Source organism: Borostomias antarcticus (genome assembly GCF_949987555.1).
Source record: "Borostomias antarcticus genome assembly, chromosome: 15".
Taxonomy (NCBI): Eukaryota; Metazoa; Chordata; class Actinopteri; order Stomiiformes; family Stomiidae; genus Borostomias; species Borostomias antarcticus.
In genome coordinates, this window is record NC_140248.1 from 14,789,694 (window position 1) to 14,811,256 (window position 21,563).

Genomic DNA, 21,563 nt, shown 5'->3' on the forward strand with positions numbered 1-21,563 from the left:
GGGCCATGCCATCAAAAATGCAGATAGATATATAGCTAAATAGATAGCTAGAGATAGAAAGATAGATAGATAGATAGATAGATAGATAGATCATTTCAACTTTTCATTGTACAGTACATGGTATATGTGGTACCATTGTACATGGTATCTTGTACATAATAAACATCCTTGAATCCTTTGCATTCCTGTGTCAAGGTAGAATACGTGTTGTATTCGAATGGGGATTATGTTTCTAGGGTATGTTGGTACTGTCTCTGCCTGGGGCCTACAAAGAGGATAATACTCAGACTCTGGCCCAGACTACTGTATGGATTCTCTATAATGGTCCCTGTGGGGATCCTGCTACATAGTGGAGCGGGATGCAGTAGAAAGAACACAATGCTGTAGGAGTCTGTTCAGCGTCCTTTATAAATAATATGGTGTGGTCTGCTAATTGACTGATTACCAATGAGCTTCCCATAACATTTAAAGGCTCTAAGCCAGGGGTGCCCAGTACGTCGATCGCGATCAACCAGTAGATCTCAGAGGCTATGCTGGTAGATCTCGAGCCATTCAAAAGAAAACCAATAAAAAGGCGCCTTGATGACACAACTCTCTTGTTGTCCAAATGAGCAACTTTTGCCTCCTGCTACTTTGTAGATTACAAGTGTGACTGTTTTGTACTGCAGTTTAGCTGAGCATTTTAATGATTTAATCATGTATGGGCTGTTTTCATCATTGTTTAGGCTTGTATGTGCAGCTGCTACAACTCATTTTATACAATCTATTTTGTACCACAGTAAACTAGAGGGCAGATAGCAGCCTAGAAAAATCAATCAGAAACTCAAAAAAGTCAGGATTATGCAACCCTGGCTGACTCTATTCAGGGCAAGTTATCAGAGTGTATTGTGCTGTGTGATTAAATCATTTAAGTAGGCTAAAGACACTGTTTTACAACGAGCTGACTTATCTGTTAATATTGTGCAAGGCACATATACAACAAAGTAAACGTCGCACTTCCAGTGTGAAGTAATTGGTAGCTTGATTAATAAAGTATTCTTTGCTTTTGAAACAGTAGCTGTATGTTGTTATTTCTGTTGTAGGCCTTTGTTTTTTATATGTTTTCAGCAATGGGATTCTTTTTAAGTTAAGACATAACTTTGATGAGACGTGAATTAAAACCTAGCTTTTGTTAAGTGAAAAGTGAGAGAAGAGCGGGGGTTCCGGAGGTGTGGGGTGGGGTAGATCTTGTTGAGCTGGTCATTTTAAAAGTAGCTCACAAGCAAAAAAAAAGGGTGGGTACCCCTGCTCTAAGCCATGCGAATAAAGAGTAATGGTGAGCTTGAGCAACCTAGGAGAATTCCTCCTGAGCAACCTAGGAGAATTCCTCCTGTTATGTCAAATCTATTAGATGTTCCATGTGGAAGAGATACTGAACGATTAATATCATAACATTTCCATTAGCCAACCCCCCCCCCCAATCCAAAATATTCTAGTGTTTTTGTGCGTGGCTGTAAGCCAGCGCACCTAGGATAGCGTTTGTCCGGTTGTCACTCCCTCCCTGGCAGTAGTCACAGCATACCAAAATAAAGAAGGACACCAAAACCCGCCGATCTCCACTGCACAAGTAGAGTAGTGGTGAGAGCATAGGACTCCCACCCGGGAGACCAGGGTTCCCGGTGGGGATGACTTTATGGGACTATACCCCAAACCTGCACATGTTCATCCTTTCACTCTGACCTTTACCCCTTGCCTTATAGGTCAGATCCTGTCCTAACCCCAACCCTTATTCTAACCCCAACCCACACTAGGGACTGGAAGAAGGATACCAAAACCATCCCCTCGATCTCCACTGCACAAGTAGAGTAGTGGTGAGAGCACCACCTGGGAGAGCGGGGTTCAAGACCCGGCGGGAATGACTTTATGGGACTACACCCCCCAAACCTCCACACCTTTCACTCCAATCTGTTTATCCCTTACCTATGTTCAGAAACAGAAGTTGAACCAATTGCAGAAAAATAGCTAACGTTACAGGAATCATCAGTGTAACTGCTTTAGCCACTGACGGCTACCATTCATGTTATGGAAGCTGCTGCTAGTTGTTGTGAGCTCAGGAGCTAACTGGCTATCCCGCTCCTATTGTGCTGGATTAGCATTGGAATTGATGTGTCCAGGCGACAAGACCTATCTTAATTAATCATACATTATTTCATGTCATTTCAATTCACAGCTATTTCAGTGGCATGAGTAGCTTCAGTTCTACCAGTCCTGAACAGAAACAAGCCAGCCACACACATAAGCCAGGCTGGACATGGCCTGGTTAGTATAAATGAGTGTTCAATCATATCAAAGGCTTTGTAAAAATTCCAAAACAAAATAAAACCATCATCCTCAATCAAATGTCTGTAATCTTATAAATCCAAGAGCCTTATGTTGTTATGTGTAGACCAGTGGTTCTTAACCTGGGTTCGATCGAACCCCAGGGGTTCGGTGAGTCAGTCTCAGGGGTTCGGCGGAGGTCAAGACACACACCCGACTCATATGATTCGTGATGACACGCCCCGCTTAGCCATCATTGGCTGCAGGTGATCACGCTACATCGCTTGGCCTATCTGTGCTGCAGGGAATTTGGTGCGCTCAGTAGTCGACTTGTGACTGTCGTGATGGTACGTCGTGTGATTGTGAAAGGAACAGACTTTGTTTCGAAAATGACATGAGAGTGGCACTTGCCAAGGTCTGAATTGGTCTCTGAAAGGCAACAGCAGAAGTCACACTGATTTGCAGTAAATATTCATTATTATGCTTTTGTTTTTGTGTGAAAATCATGTTTTGATGGTTTTGTTCTTTGAACACAGTGATGTTGATGCACGGTTCATTTTGTGCACCAGTAAAATATATACCTACAGTATGTTTTGAATTTGAAAAAATCATATTTTATTTTTCCAATTAAGAAGGGTTCGGTGAATGCGCATATGGAACTGGTGGGGTTCTGTACCTCCAACAAGGTTAAGAACCACCTGTGAAACTGGATTTAGTGTCACCCGGTCTGTCATACCATCCTTCATTCTGTCAGTAATTACTATTAGTAAGAGTCAGTATATGTCGACTTTACATGGTTTAAGGATAATAATTATTAACCCTTGCTCCATCATAGGAATTAAATCCTATGTTAATTCCAATATTCTCTATACCCCAATCATTTAGTATCAAATAACAATTATTTTATGTCTTCCCAGAAGAACTTTGAAATTTGAGACCATCTTGTCCTGGGGCTTTCCCTAATGCTATTCTCCTAACAGTATTATCAAGTTCTTTCATACTGATATCAGAGACAAAAATCTCTTTAAATACTAAGTCTATCTTGGGGATATCAGTTTTATACTCAAAAGTATAACGGATAAGTATCAGAATATGAGGACAAATACAATTTAGTGTAGAATATAAACATCAGATATCAATCTAGGACCTGTGCATTCAACATGATTAATCATGAATACATTAATTGGCTTCCTCGTCTCCTTTTTTCTCTCATTAAAGTGGGAAGTGTTTTTTTATCCTTTCCTCTATCCATCTAGCTCAGTATCTATCCATCTAGCTCAGTATCTATCCATCTAGCTCAGTATCTATCCATCTAGCTCAGTATCTATCCATCTAGCTCAGTATCTATCCATCTAGCTCAGTATATATCCATCTAGCTCAGTATCTAGCTCAGTATCTATCCATCTAGCTCAGTATATATCCATCTAGCTCAGTATCTAGCTCAGTATCTAGCTCAGTATATATCCATCTAGCTCAGTATCTATCTACCCATCTAGCTCAGTATATATCCATCTAGCTCAGTATATATCCATCTAGCTCAGTATATATCCATCTAGCTCAGTATCTATCTACCCATCTAGCTCAGTATATATCCATCTAGCTCAGTATATATCCATCTAGCTCAGTATCTATCCATCTAGCTCAGTATCTAGCTTAGTATTTATCCATCTAGCTCAGTATCTATCTACCCATCTAGCTCAGTATCTATCTATCTAGCTCAGTATCTATCCATCTGGCTCGGGATCTTATAGACCCCTTGGGCTCTTTTAAGATATAAATCATATAACATGGACTGGAAACGAATAAGTCCGTTCTTCTCAACATCAGATACTAATGCCTTATTACAGCACACACTATTCTCCTGCCCCAAATTAACCTCACACTCTCTTTGCTACCTACATTTAGCCTAGTTTTACTGAATTCAGCTTGCACTAAAATGTCCCTCTACCTGTAAATTGCTCAGGATAACAGAGTAAATGGAGAAACCGTCAGCTGTGTTGAACTCATAGCTGCAGTAGGAGTATTTGTTACGGAGGAGTTTGCACTCGACCGGGGGTGTGGAGGAATATGCGCTGTGATCACTCTGTGATATTTGTTTGTTTGAGTGTGCTTGTATGTGTGAGCGACTCCACTTCAGAATGCCAGTCCGCCTGCTCTCCAGCTCTGTAATTGAACCACAGACTCCTCAGCCATTTCTGCGCCAGCTCCCGCCAGCTGCTGCGTACAGCCTATGATTACAGGCTGGCCAAGGTGCCCATTAGCACTCAAACACACACAGGAAGTTAACGCCTATAGAATTGCCTGCCTCAACATAAAACAGACAGAGTAATATCAGCCATGCTTGATGATGACATAAACACGCAGGTGGTTGGCATTAAGGGGAATTTTCCATCCAGAGTTTCAAAACTGTGTCACTTCCTTGTTCGAATAGATGTTGTCCATTTATATCACTTTTTCAATACAGAATGGATGATAATCGTGGCAGGGAGTAGAAGCCTCTATTCTACTGTCTCTGGACCTGCTCAGTGAGTAGCTGAACATAGCTCATCAGAGGGAAACACACAAAAAAAAATATGGTTCCACCAAAACAAAGGAAATTACGTGGCAGTGAACCAATAACAACCCCCTGAAACAAAAAAAATAAATTCACTTGGTGATTATTTTGCAGTAACTAGCTACTTCCGGTTCCCCTCCAGGATCACCACGTTCCTGTGTGTCAGCACTGCCCGGCCTGTCCTCTGTGAATTAGCCAAGGACAGCACAGCAAGATGGCTGCACTGCCACAGCGAACACTGTCAAGAGTGAGAACACGCAACATTCAAAAGAGTGAGAGTGTGGGCTCTCTCTCTCTCTGCAGAAGGACACACACATGCACACTTCCTTTTTCTAGAATAACAGCACTGCCCATTCCATTCTCAGGACTTCAGAGAGCAGGGCAGAGACACGCGCGGGCCAATCAAGTGTGAAACTGGTTATTTCTGATTCACTGTGGGCCTGACTAGAAAAACTAACTGAGAATGTCGCTTGATCCGCTGCCAGCTCTGTCCATGTAAACCCCAACAACAAAAATACAGAGAGAGAGAGGAATTAGAAAGAGAGAGAGGAAATAGGGACTACATACAACCTTTTGAAGGTGAGAGCTAGAGGAGAGCTCTGATGGTGAATAACAACAGGCATATGAGATACTGTAGCTCTTATCAATACGGGTTGTTGTGTGTTAGGCTGCCAAGGACAGTCCCGTGGGACTGGAAACAGAGGCGTCCGACCCTCAGCCATAACATCTGGACACGGACTGAAAAACAGCACTGTTCTGCTACTTCCCCCAAGTAGAAAACACTAAAGAAAACACTGAACAGTGGCGACAACTGTCTTGATAACATTATCATGTGCACGGTAAACCCCTACCTTGGAAATGAGACTGGGCATTGCTGGAGGCCACCAGCCTAGCATTAACCAGGATCCAGGGGAGAAATATAGAGTTACTAGTCGATTCATCGCCTGCTACTAGGCCTGTAACACGACCTAAAGGAGGACACGAATCTCCACAACTGCCTATTCACCTTCTTAAATAAAGTATAAGAAATAAACGCTAGTGCCTGAAGCGTGTCAATGGCTTGAACAGGGTGGACTAGAAAGGCTCTGAGATTCATTAACCGCATTTACCCCTACAGACTCAAATGCTCCACAAGGGAATGATCCGGGGCAAATTGGAACAATTTGAAAATTGCAATACTATAGGTGGCCTACAATAGTCACTTTGTGTGCCACTTTGCTACTATAAGAAAACCAATACGACTGCATGAGGACTCAAAGTTCAGGGGAACGCTCGAGTTGACTGCCCTTTTCCCATTGACACATACAGTATCTGCTTGGATCCTGACGCGATTATCCTTTACATGCTGACCCAGAACCAGCGTGCAGTATGCACTGTTACCAGGCTCACTCAATTGAACATCACCATAATGGTCAGATAAGTAAAAGATAAAGTAAAAGCAACCATTTTGAAATCAATCCCCAAGTGTGGAATGAAAGACCCTAATCGCCGGTCACAGAGAGAGATATGAGAGACTGACTGAGGCCTCTCTATCAGCTGGACTGCAGGCCAGCTGAAGCCGTCTTATCGATATGGGTCGTCTCTATGGGCTTGCTCCCCTCAACACTGCCAACTTTAAGCTAAATCTCCACATACTGCATTACCTAAACAGTCTGTGAAGACGGTAAGTGTTACAAAGGCAGCGGAGTGCATCACCTGTGTTTGAATAGAGACACACTGCTAATGGCAGCTAAGCAGCACTCCCAAGCTAAAGCACACAGCGGAGTGTTTGCACAGACCGCAGTGCAGGCAGAGGTGACCGGCATTCAGGACGCTGACCCTTTGGTCCAGGATCTATCTCGCCACAACTGGGCCTGAAGATCACACTGGACTGAAATAAATGACTGGATGACGTTAAAGCCAACGGCATTTTATTGTATGTCAGGGCCTATGGTAGCTTTGGCCTCGTGAGACCATCCTGATCCCGCGAGCTCACGTTCCGTTTCTCTCGTCAATCGGTCCGGATGCTCTCCATAGAGATCCGTTTGTGCCAGATCAGAAAACGATCTTGCCTATCAGCGATGGTTCTGAGGAATTTGAAATGCAAACAGCTACACTGGGCAGGTTTATGACAGCGAGGAGTGGTTGAACTTATCGCGTGATAGCTAGTTCATCCAATCCCCTGCCAAGTATTTTTGAAAGTGCCTGCCCTTTTCCAAACAGTTTCCAATACAGTTCCCAGATGATTATGCAAAGCAAACCATCTGGCGTGTCAGGTTAGTTTTGGATATGATGACAGCGAGAAGCCCGTGATAGACAGATAGTTTAACCGATCACTTTTGTGAGCCTGCCTGCCCTTTTCCAAGCAGTTTCCAATGGAGCTTTCCCAGATGGTTTCGTGAAACAAACCATCTGGCCTGTCAGGTTAGGGTAGCCTGACGTCACAAATGAAATATTCTGTGAAGTCTTCCGAGAGTGTTGGGGCATCAGTCACATGCGCCAGCAGTTCATTCAAATGAGATCTGCCTCTTGTGTGTAAGCACTGTCACCTGACAGACTGGTAGCCCCAGTTGGACAGGGCTGATTGGTGACAGACATTAGCCTACATTACTGCTGCTATGGTATGATTACAGGTCAGACAGTTTGAGGACATTTACTATGCAAAACCTTGACGACGGCTTGTCCTGGAAGTGTATGACGGTGACACTGTTCACCAGAACCACCGGGACATCCTGGTTCCTCCAACAGTACCTCAGCTTTAACCTGCCACTCGCCTACATGGCTACACACGCATACACACATACATACACACACACACGCACACAAAGCACAGGGACTATGACATCATGGTTCCTCTAACAACACCTCAGCTTTAACCTGCCAGTCAGCTACATGGTTACACCCACACACACCCACACACCCACACACCCACCCACCCACCCACCCACCCACACACCCACACACCCACACACCCACACACACACACACACACCACAGGGACCAGGACATCCTTGTTCTTCCAACAGTACCTCAGCTTTGCCCTGCCTTTCTCCTATGTGGTTACACATTCACCTGGAAGGGATTGATTCTTCACCATGTTGCACATGTTTTGCATATTTTCTCAGTCTAAATCAACACTCGAGTCTCTAACTTGCCATGTGACACGGGGGGGGGGAGGGGCGTCTGAGATGACAGCCGAACCAGGAGAAGTCTTGTCCTATCCTCCTACCTGCCCTCTGCCCTAGTGCCAACCACGTTTCAACACCTACACAGCCGGGGGCGAGTGAGGCAGCTGGGCCTTGGCAGAACCCAGCACCATCGAGTCTCCTGTACCCGTAGCATTTTACTGTGTCCTACTTGGTATGTGAAGTGTGACGTCTCTATAGAATGTGTCTGTGATAAGCCTGCTGCTGTCATCAGACAGACAGACCGCACAGGAAGACAAGCAGAGAATGAGCCTCAATGGGCGTCAGACAAGAATTACTAGTGTCAGCGATAATGTGTGTGTGTGTGGTTAGTATGTGTGTGTTGTCAGCGTGTGTTGTTAGTATGTGTGTGTGTGTATACTGTATATGTGTTGTCAGTGTGTGTTGTTAGTATGTGTGTGCGTGTGTTGTCAGTGTGTGTTGTTAGTATGTGCGTGTGTGTGGGTGTGTTGCCAGTGTGTGTTGCTAGTATGCGTGTGTGTATACAGTATGTGTGTGTGTGTTATCAGTGTGTGTACGTGTGCGTGGGGAGAGCTAAACCAGGCTGACGAGGACCAGAGAGATGGGGCGGAGGTTGCAGGAAAGACCAGGCAGAGACGGGGCGTTCTCACAGGTAGACAGATCCACCTCCCTCTAGAGAGCGCTAAGCTCCTCTACCAGCCTAGATGGTAAAGCTTGTAAACAGTTGACTCTACTGCCGTCAAAACCTACCTCCCTGACATCATTCGGTAGTGTCAAAGTGAGTGGTGTTTATGTTTCTGACACGGAGGCTACCACAGAACAGGCTTCTGTTATATCATCAGATGATTGACAGGAAGAGACTCACTGAAGCACCTCAGTCTGCCTTCGCACCAGCTCTAAACTCGGAAGACGCTCACCGTGAACTCTGTCCTTCGCACCGATTGGTGGGATCGTTAGGGCATTGGTTCTTTTCAAGTGGAGTGAGATATAAGACAGCTGTAGCCAGTGAAATTAGCCACATTCACAACTAGAACATTCATGGAGCACTTGGACTTTCAACTAGCCTGGTGCAAGCCATATCAGTAGGAGGTGGTGTGTTTCTCTCACTCTCACTCACACTTACACAAGCACACACACACAAACAATGGCTTGGCTTTCTTTGAACCCATGAGATTCAACTAGTAATAGATAGGATCTCTTATGTGGGGCTTATCAAGGAGCAAGATCACTGACTGTTTAAAGAAGGAGCATGTCTCACTCTTCACATGAGAACACACAGGCACACGCACGCACGCACACACGCACACGCACACACGCACGCACACAGTCTGGGTGTCTGGCCGAGCTGCAGGGGAGTTGGGCGGAAGCCGCCCAGGGGGATGGGGAGTAAATCAAGCTGAAGGCCCAGCCAGCCCTCTCCCACAGTGACACGGGACAGATTGCTTCGTCCGGGGAGGTGGAATATCGTTAGCTGACAGAAAAGAATGTCAAACATGTCGGGTGTGGGGACTTGCCCCGCGAGTCAACCTCTTTACAAAAAAAAGCTTCTCCGTTCCTGGCGGCGTTTTCTTAAAATCTCAGAGATGGGGAGGGAGGGAGGCGGAGAGAGAGAAGTGGTAACGCGTTATGACCCGACTACGCTCCATTGACTGGCTGCCCCGCCCCTCCCCGCCCGCGCGGCGAGCTGACCACCCTGCCTGGCGGCCCATGACCACGCTATACGGCGCGGAGGGCGAAGCGCGCACGCCCAATTGCACAACGCGCAGAAAAACGACTACACGTGATTATGATGAGCAAACATCATAAACAAACACAACCCCTTCCTTAACCGCTCGTTACTGCGCCCCTCCGGTTACAAATGAGACTCAAAATGATTAGCGAGGGATTTAACATGGATTGGACCATCTAAACCTCTGAATCAGAGGCTGTTGCAACGCTACAGCAGTCGCAGTGCTACAGTTGAATGCCTCTGAGCGTGTCGTTCAACGGTAGCCGGAGCCACAGACGGGGGCTGGTGTTGTTGTAATTGGATATGGGGGACAGGTGGCCTGGTGGCCAGGTGCTCTAGCTGCAGCGTTAGAGCTGAGATGAAGCCTGTGTCTGAGCGCCCGGTCTGGGACAGGACGGGGCAGGACCAGCGGCCCAGAGGCTGAGCAACGACACCCATGCTAACAGGCCAGGACTGAACACCCCCCAACACTAACAGGCCAGGACTGAACACCCCCCCAACACTAACAGGCCAGGACTAAACACACCCCCAACACTAACAGGCCAGAACTGAACACCCCCTACTCTAGCACGCCAGGACTGAACACTCCTCTACACTAGCAGGCCAGGACTCCAGGAGAGGGTCAGAGGTGACCCACTAACACCGGGAGAACACAGCTTTTTTTTTTTACTCTCTTTCTGCGTCTTACCTTGCAGCTGTTTGAACCTCCCCTCCAGGATGTTGGAGTACTGCACCTGGTTGACAAAGGCGGCCGGCGAGAGGCAGGGCTCTCGGTCCCTGTGGTCGAACTCCATGGCTCCCCGGGACGGAGCTCAGCGCTTTCTCAGCCTAAAACTATCGAGGTACCGCCGATCCCTGGGGCTCTCAAGCATAGCCCAGCGACAGCAGCGGGCCAGGGGAGGGGTACCTGTAGGCTCTGTCACAACCAGGCTGGGATAGAACTCGGTTAAAAATCCCCCAAAATCCACTTTGGTTTGCTCCCTTCTCAGTCCCAGTCGTGCTCTACTGAAGGGTATCAAGACGGCTCACCATGTTGCCCTCCAGACTCCAAATGTTTCCTCCTTTGTTTTCTTTTCCTCTCCCTCTCTCAAACTTACTCTCTCCCCCACAGAAACAGCAGTGGCATGTGCCGGGAAAGAGGAGGTTTTCTCAAACAAAAAGCAAACAAAAAGCAAAGAACAAAATGTTCTCTTTCTTCTTTTCCTTCTCACCTCCTCCACTTCTAAAGTCCTTTCCGCGCTTCTCGCCTCGGAGCAAAGTCAAAAACCTTGCAGTCCTCCTCCTCCTCCTCCCTGACACACAAGCGCTTAAAATCAACACTGGCCTCTCTTGCCTTCCCCCCCTCTGCAGTTTGAGCGCGCTTTTCTAGGGCACTATCACCTTGCTTGCTTGCTCGCAGGCGTCCGCGGTCGGGTGACTGGGTAAACAGAGCCCCCGCTGGCCGCCGCCACTCGCAAAGCTGCTGGGACATTTGCATAAGGTGTGTTTAGGGAGGGGCCTGCGGAGAGGAGCAGGGGGTGAGAGAGGCTCAGAAGTGCTGAGGTGGACTAAACCATTCTGGTGAGACGCTCAGCCTGCGAGAGGCAGAAGGTGGACTGATCCACTCCCGGTTAATTCCAGGGAGGTGGGAGGGAGGGGGCATGGCCTGCCTGTGAGGTGTGTCACAGCGACAGCCAACGACGTATCTCTCATCCTCTCTTTCTCTTTGTGTGGGTGTGTCTCTCTATCTCTCCCTCTTTCTTTTTTGTCTCACATCTGCTCTCTGTTCTCTTCTTTCTGTCCTCCTGAGCGGAACTAAAATAAGACGTTAAGACAGGAAGGAAGTAGTTGAGAAAGAGGCAGCAGTGGCAACAAGCTCCTTCCTGCCTGAGCAGGACTTAAGCATGAGCGTGTTTGTGTGTGTGTGTGTGTGTGTGTGTGTGTGTATGTGTGTGCGGGCTTGTGTATACCGGGTGGATTAGTGAGAGAACAATTGTACCCAAGCAGGTGCGTTTTTCACTGAATTATCAATGCTTAAATAAACACAGCAGGTCCCTCAATTAAACATTATTTTCTTACCTGTGCTTACAAAGCATAACGACTAAAATGCTGGTAACTCAATAGACAGCAGCTGTGTGTGCATAGCTCTAGCTAAGTCTGCTTTACAATTTGCCACAACAGCAATGTTTTCCTATATGACCTGAGCTGAAGAGATCAGGGTCATGATCAGCTAAACAAACAAAGACGGGATAAACAAATAAACACTATTTGATTTGTTGAAGACGCAGCGATTGCTACACTTACACAAATTCCCTGTTTTGATCGTCTTAATGGAATGATCAATCCTAACAGGGAGCAGATGAGGGGTCCTCAGAGAGGCCCCCTGCCCTGCACATAAACAAAGAGGTCCGACGGCCCCCTGACCAGAGGACGCAGGGCCTGGCTTGGCCCGGGGGGCAGCGGTGTCCAGCTCTGTAGTTTTACAGCCCGTGTTTGGCCTGCTGAGCGTGGACAGGGTCGTGGAGGGGGGGGTCCTCATTAGACCTAGGGGTCAGGGGTCCTCATACAGAGTGACAAGGTCTTTATGGGGGAAGTGGTCTAATGAGGAGCGGTGAACAGACGCCTCTCACTGGGGGGTTCGGGGGGGGGGGAGTTGTCACGGTCACAGGGGGCTATCAGAAGAAAGGAGTGCCCATAGGCCAAAGCTCCACGCTGAGACCTAATTGTTCCAGTGCGACAGATATTTTTGATAGGTAGCACCAGAGACTCTAGGTCACCTTTATATTTGTTGTTGTTTTTTGTTGTTTCTATATATGAATTGAATTGAATTGAAACCTTTATTGCTCCAGAGGGGAATTTGTTCGTCAAGCATACATAAAACATTAAAATTATGCATCAGGATCAGGATCTTTCTCCTTCTGTAAACAACGTGTACACAGAGCATTTTGGCAGGAGCTCTTGTAAGAAGCACGCTGCAATTATAGATAATACCCTAGTCTATTGATACAGAAGAGGCCGTTTGGGAGCAGCGAGGGAGAGAGGGAGGGAGGGAGGGAGGGAGGGAGGGAGAGAGGGGGGGGGGGTGGTGGGGGGTGGTGGTGTATATGGTATGGAGAGAGGGAAGGGAGGGAGAGAGGGAGGGAGGGAGAGGGGGATAGGAGTGTGATCCTCTGGCAGGTCTGCCCAGCCATCCCATAACTCCTCCACAAGAACCTGGGGGGGGCGGCGAGAAGCTCCTGATATCCCCCTGACGGAGCACACTTCTGTCCCTGCAGAAGCTCAGCGCCCGTCCTGACCTCCACACGGAGGAAGGGGGGGGGCGATCATCAGGACGGGCCTCCGAGTCTGATGGACGCTGGGAAAGACTCCAGTCCTCCTCAAATTCCTCTACTCCCAAAAGACAGAGTCTCTGCAGTCAGTGTGGGGCTGCAGGGGTCAGCGCGGGGGGCAGCTGAGATGAGAGAGGGCTGTTGCTGCCGCTCCTCCAAACCAGCAGCTTTCACCCAACCGGGACGCAGCTTCACACTATCCCTGGTCTCATCCCTGTCTCTCTGACAGCTCTATCCTCCGCAGCCTGCCTGCGTTTACTCTACGAGGTGTTTGCGCGTGTGTGTGTGTGTGTGTGTGTGCGTGTCTCATCTACTGTGTGTATGAGCTAATGAGGCCCCTCTGAATAGAATTTAATACCTAGTTCACAGACATAAAAAATTCTAAAAAGCATGAAGGGGAATGACTATGAAAGAAGAAACAAGTCCTGCGCGTGCTCATTTGCGAGCTGGGTGTCCTCCGCTGCCAAGTTCTCCCCGGGGGGCTGCAAAGTTAGTGATTATTCGTTCCATGCTGATTTATTTCCATACTAATTGTTGGGGGGGCTGATTACCGTACTGCTTACTTTGCAGCCAGGACATTTCCCCCAAACATTGAGAACAAAGTTATTGCAACATAGAAGTACAACTTAAAATAAATAAATAAATAATTCATTTTACTTATAAAGCACTTTTCATTGTGAAGCAATCTCAAAGTGCTGATACAATCACAGTCATTAAGAAAACTTTCTAATCCAATACATAATTAAGACCTATTTAAATCATATTTATTACCTTTTTTCGGCCTAAATTTCTGATTATTACATTTGAGACTTTTGTGAAGAGGAGAGCGAGTCAAGGAGAATAAATGCAGTGAAAGGCAGGAGGTGCTGGCATGCAGGGAGGAGTCGAGGGAGGAGGTGTAGAGAGAGAGAGAGAGAGAGAGATAGAGAGAGAGAGGGAGAGAGAGAGGGCCTGGGGCAGATAGCTGCTTCAGCGTGTCAAAGAATGTGCACATCAAGCCCCCGCTTGTCAAGGGGAGATAGAATCAGTGGCATGCCCTGGGAGAAGACAGCACACACACACACACCAGCGCAACCACACACATAATTCCCTCCCCAAACCACGCTACAATTTGGGTCACACTGGTTTGGTCCACAGCTCAGGGATGTGAGAAGCAAACTGGCAAAAACTGTCCCGAACGCCCATGAGCTCAATCATAGCACCGGGCGTTCAGCTACACATCTATAACATTAACATATACGTTTGTGACTGGGGTTGAGTGAATGGGTCTGTTACCACAGGACGCAAGTCTGGCTGCGTGTGAACGTGTAGGCCTCATGAGACTGGTCTTCCCTCAGCGCTGTAACGTTACACACTTTAACAGAGCCTCCCTGTGTGGAGCTGCGCTGTCAGCCTGCTGCTCTCGGGGTGTGTCTGTGTCTGTGTGACCACACAGAGATGTTGTGCACGGTTCAGTGTACAGGTTCAGTGTACCAGCTGTGAGAAGAGACCTAGCGGTGCCTGTTGCTGCCCTCTGCTGGCTCCTCCATGCTACTGCAACCCGTTTGGTGGTTGTGAGGTTTTCCAGAGCGATGTGAATGATTGGCAGCCATCTTCAGACACACACACACACACACACACACACACGCGTGCGTGCAGGCCTACCTGCCAAGGCTTTGATACGCGAGCGCTCAAAGAGGCGCGCCGAGCTGTTCTCGTTGTCCCAGTCGGTCTGGGCCGCCAGGTCCCAGCGGTTGTTGATGTCGTTGTACTGCTGCTGGATCTCCAGGCTGTCGAAGTCGGTGGGCGAGATGGTGCTCATGGTGCCTGGGGCAGGGGGAAGACCATCCAACCTGCAGCGCACACACACACACACACGCGCACACACACACACACACAATTTAGCATTTATATCCTTGTGGGGTCCCTATACTTAACTGTAGCCATAAAATGTAAACCTAACCCTAAGCCTAGCCGGAAAAGGGGGGCAATGTGAGCTTATTGAAGCTATTACCAGAGGAGAGAAAGCCCTGAGTGCACAAATGAAGGGTTGATGTGTTTGTTGATATCGGCCCATAACAGCAGCTGAGCAGCCGTCCGGAAGAGAACAGGGGGACGGCTGTTAAAGAAATGAGGTCGGCTCACACATCACTGCCCAGCTGAGGGAACCTAACGAGGGTCAGGACCGATGAACATGTTTCTCTCTGAGCTACAGCGTAACAGGCTGACAGCTCGGCTCACCTCGGCTACCCGTTTTAATCTGACAAGGTTTATGCAAACACCAGTTTGGCCAGTAGCTGATACGGTCTGTGAGAGTGATGCGTGAGGCCTGGATAGCAGCCTAACGGTAGTTTAACTGCAGTCATTTACGTACCGTGGCTAGCCCATTTGAATGTTATTGCTCAGAGCAGCTGCTTTAAACTGGTTCTTATCTAGACTTGGGAGGGAGAGGAGCAGGCCAGCTATAGGAGGCCTAGGCTATGTTTGCACATCTGTACATAACTAGGCAGTTGGCACACACCCATACAAAATAAAGACAAGAGCAGGTCTTGTGTAACCATGATATCTATTCTGACGAAATTCAATTTGAAGGACCCCTAAGCAAACCTGCTTTGTCAAAGGACACATGTGCCTCACAAATGCGCCAAACCTGCTTTGTCAAAGGCCACCCAAGAAAATCGTGTTTAATTATGCATCTGGGCATAGGTTTCTCCCAGGCTCTCAAAGAGTTGTTGGGTCTAAGTTAGCAGGGCTATGTAAATTGCTGCTCAGTAATTATTCCCAGAATGGTGGCGGCTATAGCAGAGTTGACCCCTCCCCCTGACCACTATAGAGCCAGGCCAGGGGCCCTCCCTCCATGGCTCCCCATTCAGATTAAACCCCACAGCACTCCGACAAGCCCCATTAACTCCACACGGCCTGTTTAACAGCATGGGACACAGATTACAGCCAGGATCTGTTGTGTTTGTCAACGCCTGTTTGTTTATCTGTTGTTGTGTCTGGCTTTGTGTCTCTAGCTAGGGACCAGGGGCCTCATTTATCATTGAGGTACGCCTTCTTTTACACGGTCTTTTTCGCGAGTTCAGGCGTACGCCATTTGCCCCCCCCACATTGCGATTTATCAAGCCGTAAGGGCGAAAATTTAGTCGCCTTTCTCCGCGCTTTTGTAGGACACCTCTCCAGTTGGCGTACCGATTTACACGGTGTTCTACGCCCTTCTTGAACACAGGGGGAACTGGCGACGCAGGTGGTGCGTCGGTGAATTACTATGTTTGACGGAGAGAATAAGAGCGACAGTTCATGAACGCACAATCATGTAGGCTACTAGGCCAATTCAGCACAAACATATATCGCAATGCAAGATTAGACGTGTCCTCTAACCGGCTCATTCATGGTTCGATATGGATTTGTTCCCCAAACTGAACCTATGCGCTGTCCCAAACCTTTCCGCGCTATATGTCACACACCTAATGCAGGCACTCCATCAAACGCAAATCATTGACCAATTAGATTGTCATTAATATGTGATCATGTGGACCTGTTTGCTGTTTGGTAAGCATATAAATGACAGTCCTCCTGTGCGTAATGCGAGCCTAAATGAATCCGGCGCTACTCGGCCTACTGGCCGAGATAGAACTCCAAAGAGGTGACGGCGATGGCGACTGCACCCACATAAGGGCACCATCAGTGAATGAATACGTCTATGTGAATCGCAAAAATGTGCACACTATAAATACCCAAATCATATGTGACGCCGACATGCTCATCACAAGTGTAGTGGCACGGTGGCCTGGCTCCACGCATGACTCATTCATCCTGGCGCACAGCAGGGTAGGGCTAGACTGGAGGCAGGCGCTGCGCGTGACGGCTGGCTTGTTGGTGTGTCCATAACCAAGATACATATTCTTTGTCTTATTTACTTTTAATCTTTATTAGCATTTTCCATCCATACAACGACAATACAATAAAACATAAAAACCTACAATAACAGCTTATGGGTACATCCATCCATGCAGCTTTTTTTCTTACTCAAATATGACAATTTTAATATTAGTGGTATCATCACACTTCCTTCTATAATCCATCCATTTTTCCCATCTCCCTTCAAACTTTCCTTCCTGCATCCTCAATGCATGCGTGAACCTCTCCCTAACATACATCTCCTCCACAACACCCAGCCACTGCTCCTTGGTTGGGCGTTCCACCTTATACCAAGCCCTCGTTATTGTCTTTTTACTAGCAACCAATAGTACTTTCACTAGGTATCTGTCCCCTCCTTGTACATCATCCCGTGTTATGTTTGCCAAGATATATATTCAAAGCTGATAAGAAGGTGGAGGCCGGCGCGCTGGAGGTGATGGCACTGCAGGTCGTGGCGCTGGAGGTGGAGGGTACAACTCGCGGGGGCACGACCGTCAGGTCAAGGACCACTGCAGACTCCCCCTCCTCTGAGTCCCACCCCACGTCAGAGTCTGGAGAAACAATTTCAGTCATTTTCCTTGAGTTTGTCTGTTAACTTGATTATGCATTAAACATTTTATTGTGTAGCCATATTCAATTGATATGTTTTTCTGTTGGCAGCCAAATAAATGCTTAAGTGTGATTTACCGGGTGATTTAGATGAGTCTTAATAATGTGGTCTAACATTATGAAGTGGTCATCTGTGTTATCGTTCCCTGTTTTTGGTCCTGAATCAATCATAGCCTACCACAGAATGTGTGGAATGTTTGCTTCATTGCCACATAATACAGCATGTCCGTGTAGCCTACGCCACGAAACGTAGGCTACAGTAGAAACGTACAGTAGGCTACCTCAACTGTAGGAGCAATCAGACAAATGTAGGCTCGTACAAATAGCTTACCTTCCGAAGATGATTTTCTTTCCTCGCGTGGACCTCACCAACAAGCACATGCACCTCCGTCTCCGAAAGGTTTCTCTTCTTTCCGCGTTTTTCCATAAACGTATTTATCTGTCCCTATGCTCCACGCTATATTATGTCGGTTCCTTCCGGGGTATCCCCGTTGTGCCGTCATAGTTTTGACCATATATGGTTGGATTTGGGCGTGGAGAGGGCGGAACACGGGGCGCGTGCGCGTACGCTCTCTTCCCCGCCCGTCTCGGATTTCTCGTGCAGAAAAGGGCATACGACATTTTTGATAGATCCGAAAAGCGTGTAAATATTCTCGTCGTACGCTACATTGTGCATTTTCCGCGTTTTCGTCGTATGCCCTCTTTTACACCTGAATTTACACGCTCTTTGATAAATGAGGCCCCAGGGGAGTGGGGGGTGGTCTGATGGAGGCTGCTGTAATCCAGCACCGTGCACCTCCAGCTCCAGCACACCCAACACAGCTGTGGTCCTGGCCAGCCCAGCCACACGGCTACAGGACCACCAGTCCCCTGCATGTCAGCACGTCAGGATTATAATGTGATGAGAAAACCTTCCGGACAGTTCATCTGACACCTAACTACTAGTACTGGGATATAGATCTGATGAGTTCACAAGCTTTTATTACTTACTCACCTCTCCACTCAGACACGCAAATGAGCTAAATCTACAGTACATTTTGGGAATGAGACGTTTATTTTACACACACACACGCACACGCGCGCACACACACACACACACACACATACATTAGGGATGTAACAATAACTGGTATAGGCTAATGATAAACAGTGATCAAATTTGATTACATTTATTGTGATAAAATTATAATTAAAACCGTGTTTGATTTCTGCGCTTTGAAAAACTCACTGTAAATACTGTCCAGCATCAAGTTAGCAACAGTCTCAAAGATGCATTATTTTAATGTTTATGGAAACAAAAAACATATAGTGCTGCTAATTTTATCGTTTTCAATATAAAACTTGAACTTGACTGAAATGATTTCAGTGTATCAGTAGTTTTTAAAAATTTTCAGCAAATTTTAACAATACCAACAATACCAACCACGATAATACTGATAACCATGATCATTTTGGTCACTATAATCGTGATGAAACGCTCATACCGTTACACCTCTAACTCATATACACACACACACACACACACACTCACGCACGCACACACATAAACAAAACAGGCAGCTTCATATCTGAGAGACGATGTGTGACAGATGGCAGGGGAACCAGACAGAGGCCACACCTAACCTGAGGCAGGGACATGGTGATGCCTTCCACTTCCACAAACTGAGCCTTCAGCCTTTGCTCTCCTGAAGCCTCCCTCCTCAGCCACAAGGCTATCTGGCAGCAATCTCCATGAGCTGCTTCCCAGAAAGAGTGCTCTCAGAGACGGCCTGATCTTCCCACGGCCTCCCATGGCCTCTACACCAAGAGACTGGAGCCAGAGAGGCCAGGGATGATGGACAGAGTGGAGACAGCAAAATGGGACACGAGGAGGGCAGAGGGTTCCAGCAGAGTGGAGGGAGGTCTGCGGTCAGGACTAGGGGTCTGTAGGGGTGGAGGGGGTCTGTGGGAAGGGAGGGGGTCTGTAGGGGTGGAGGGTGGGGTCTTTAGTTGTGGAGGGGGTGTGGACAAGGGGTCTGTAGTCATGGAGGGGATCTGTAGTCATGGAGGGGGGTCTGTAGTCATGGAGGGGGTCTGGACTCGGGGTCTGTAGTCATGGAGGGGGTCTGTAGTCATGGAGGGGGGTCTGTAGTCATGGAGGGGGTCTGGACTCGGGGTCTGTAGTCATGGAGGGGGTCTTGACTAGGGGTCTGTAGGAGTGGAGGGGTGTCTGGGTCTAGACTAGGGGTCTGTAGTCGTGGAGGGGGGTCTGGGGTCTGTAGTGGAGGGGGGTCTGTGGTCTGTAGTGGAGGGGGGTCTGGACTAGGAGTCTGTAGGGGCTTTGAGAAGCAGAGGGGCTCTGCAGCTGGGAAAGGGGGAGCACAAAAGGCTCCACAGTTCAGCAAGGCATTATGTGGTAGGAGGCTGACCACTAAACCATCCGATGGGCCTCTGCCCTCTAGTCACAGTGCCTGACAAGTAGTTGAGGCTCGGGGACAAACATGATTACATTCATGACCATGAGCGAAAAGCTGTGTGTGTGTGTAGCGTAATCATCTTCTGATGTGGCTCACCTCAGGGGGCTGATAACCTCCTTCCATTCACACCATCAGACAATCAGCGTTGTCAGCCTGCGACCAGACAATGCAACACTCACCTTGCAATTACACACTGTGCCACACGTTAATATCAGAACAAAATAAAACAGGGGAAAAACTTGGCAAATCCCATTAGAGGCAGATTAAGACGTGACTGGGAATAGAAACACAGTGGAGTAATTATCCTGGGATTAGGGCAGGTGGCTATGCCTCCACGCCGGTCCAGTGACCCCGTGCCCCCCCCCCCCCCCCTCCCGCCCCCAACAAGAACAATGGGGGCCAGGAGCCCCAAGACAGCTGGCTCGTTTCTCAACCCCTCATCGGAGGACGGTAAAGACACAATTATTGGCTCATAATTAAGGTCCAATGAATTACGGAAAGCACCAATGGGGGAAAAGCAATATGTCAATATATGATAACCAAACACGGAGCAGACCACAAATTGAGGTCACACTTTGTACTTGTTACTATGTAATCATAATTACTATGTGAAGGAACATTACGTTAGAAAAATAATTCTCAAAGCTAGATATAACCATTCTCATCTTAATCTGTGTCAGTTCCTGTGTGTGGAGCCTTGTGTGAAACTAGGCTGTACTCGGGCGAGGTGCCAATTTGCGCTTTATACAGTAGCTGCCAAGTGCTTTTTTGTTGTGAAAATAAACATTTGCTTTTCAAGGTATAGTCCCGGGTGTATGTAAAAAAATAAAAAAGCTAGCATATGGCTGGACCGTATGGGTGTGAAATCCGCTGAATGTGTTAGTCAAGTGCATGCTTCTGAGGACGATACGGCAGTCAAGTCAGTTTTCAACTTTTCCAAAATGTGCGCGAAGCAAGCTCGTGAAATCATGCAACGGCGAGAGGTCGTTGCTGCCCTCTCGTGGTCGGTTGGAAGCATTAATAGCTCCTATACTGTATACTCCTAACGAAAGAGAAAAAAATGTGTGGATCCGCCCCGTAATTCGGATCCACACAAAAACTCCAGGTATCTTGGGCGGAATATTATGTACTAAGTATTTAACGTCATGGGGTTGTTTGTTTTCGAATTATGGTGCGAAAATACATAACCCATCCAGCCAGCCACTTACCCACTCACACACACCCACAGACAGCAGTGAAAACCCGACCTGAACGCCTCGCGGCGGTGCAAGTACTAAACTGTGGTGTGTTTTGCCGGGGTTAATGCTGCTCCTCCTGACACTCTGTCCTCAGCCTGCAGCCCCACAGAACCCCAGAGAGGACACAACCATCCTGGATAGGTCTGGTGGCCATGGCGTCCAGGGTGTGTGGTGTAGGGTGGGGGGTTTGGAGGAGAGAGAGGGGAAACAGGGAGGGGGGGGGGGATCCCTATTGTGGCTAGGAAGAGCCAGGGCTCAGTGTCTGGACTAATCACTCCAGATTGGCTCAGACATCCAATCCCCTGTCTGGGCTACTCCGCCTGAC

At 47.8% G+C, this 21,563-nt stretch overlaps 1 protein-coding gene across 2 annotated transcripts in view; it reads right to left on the reverse strand.

Annotated features, from left to right (window-relative positions):
• sptbn2 (spectrin, beta, non-erythrocytic 2) overlaps positions 1–11,116 on the reverse strand; it is a 46,887-nt gene extending 35,771 nt beyond the window's left edge. For both annotated transcript variants that reach the window (XM_084449728.1, XM_084449727.1), the window contains exon 1: positions 10,416–11,116. In XM_084449728.1, coding sequence (XP_084305854.1) covers positions 10,416–10,521 — 106 coding nt within the window. In that variant the 5' untranslated portion in view covers positions 10,522–11,116. The remainder of the gene's footprint in view (positions 1–10,415) is intronic.
• Between the last annotated feature and the right edge of the window lie 10,447 nt (positions 11,117–21,563).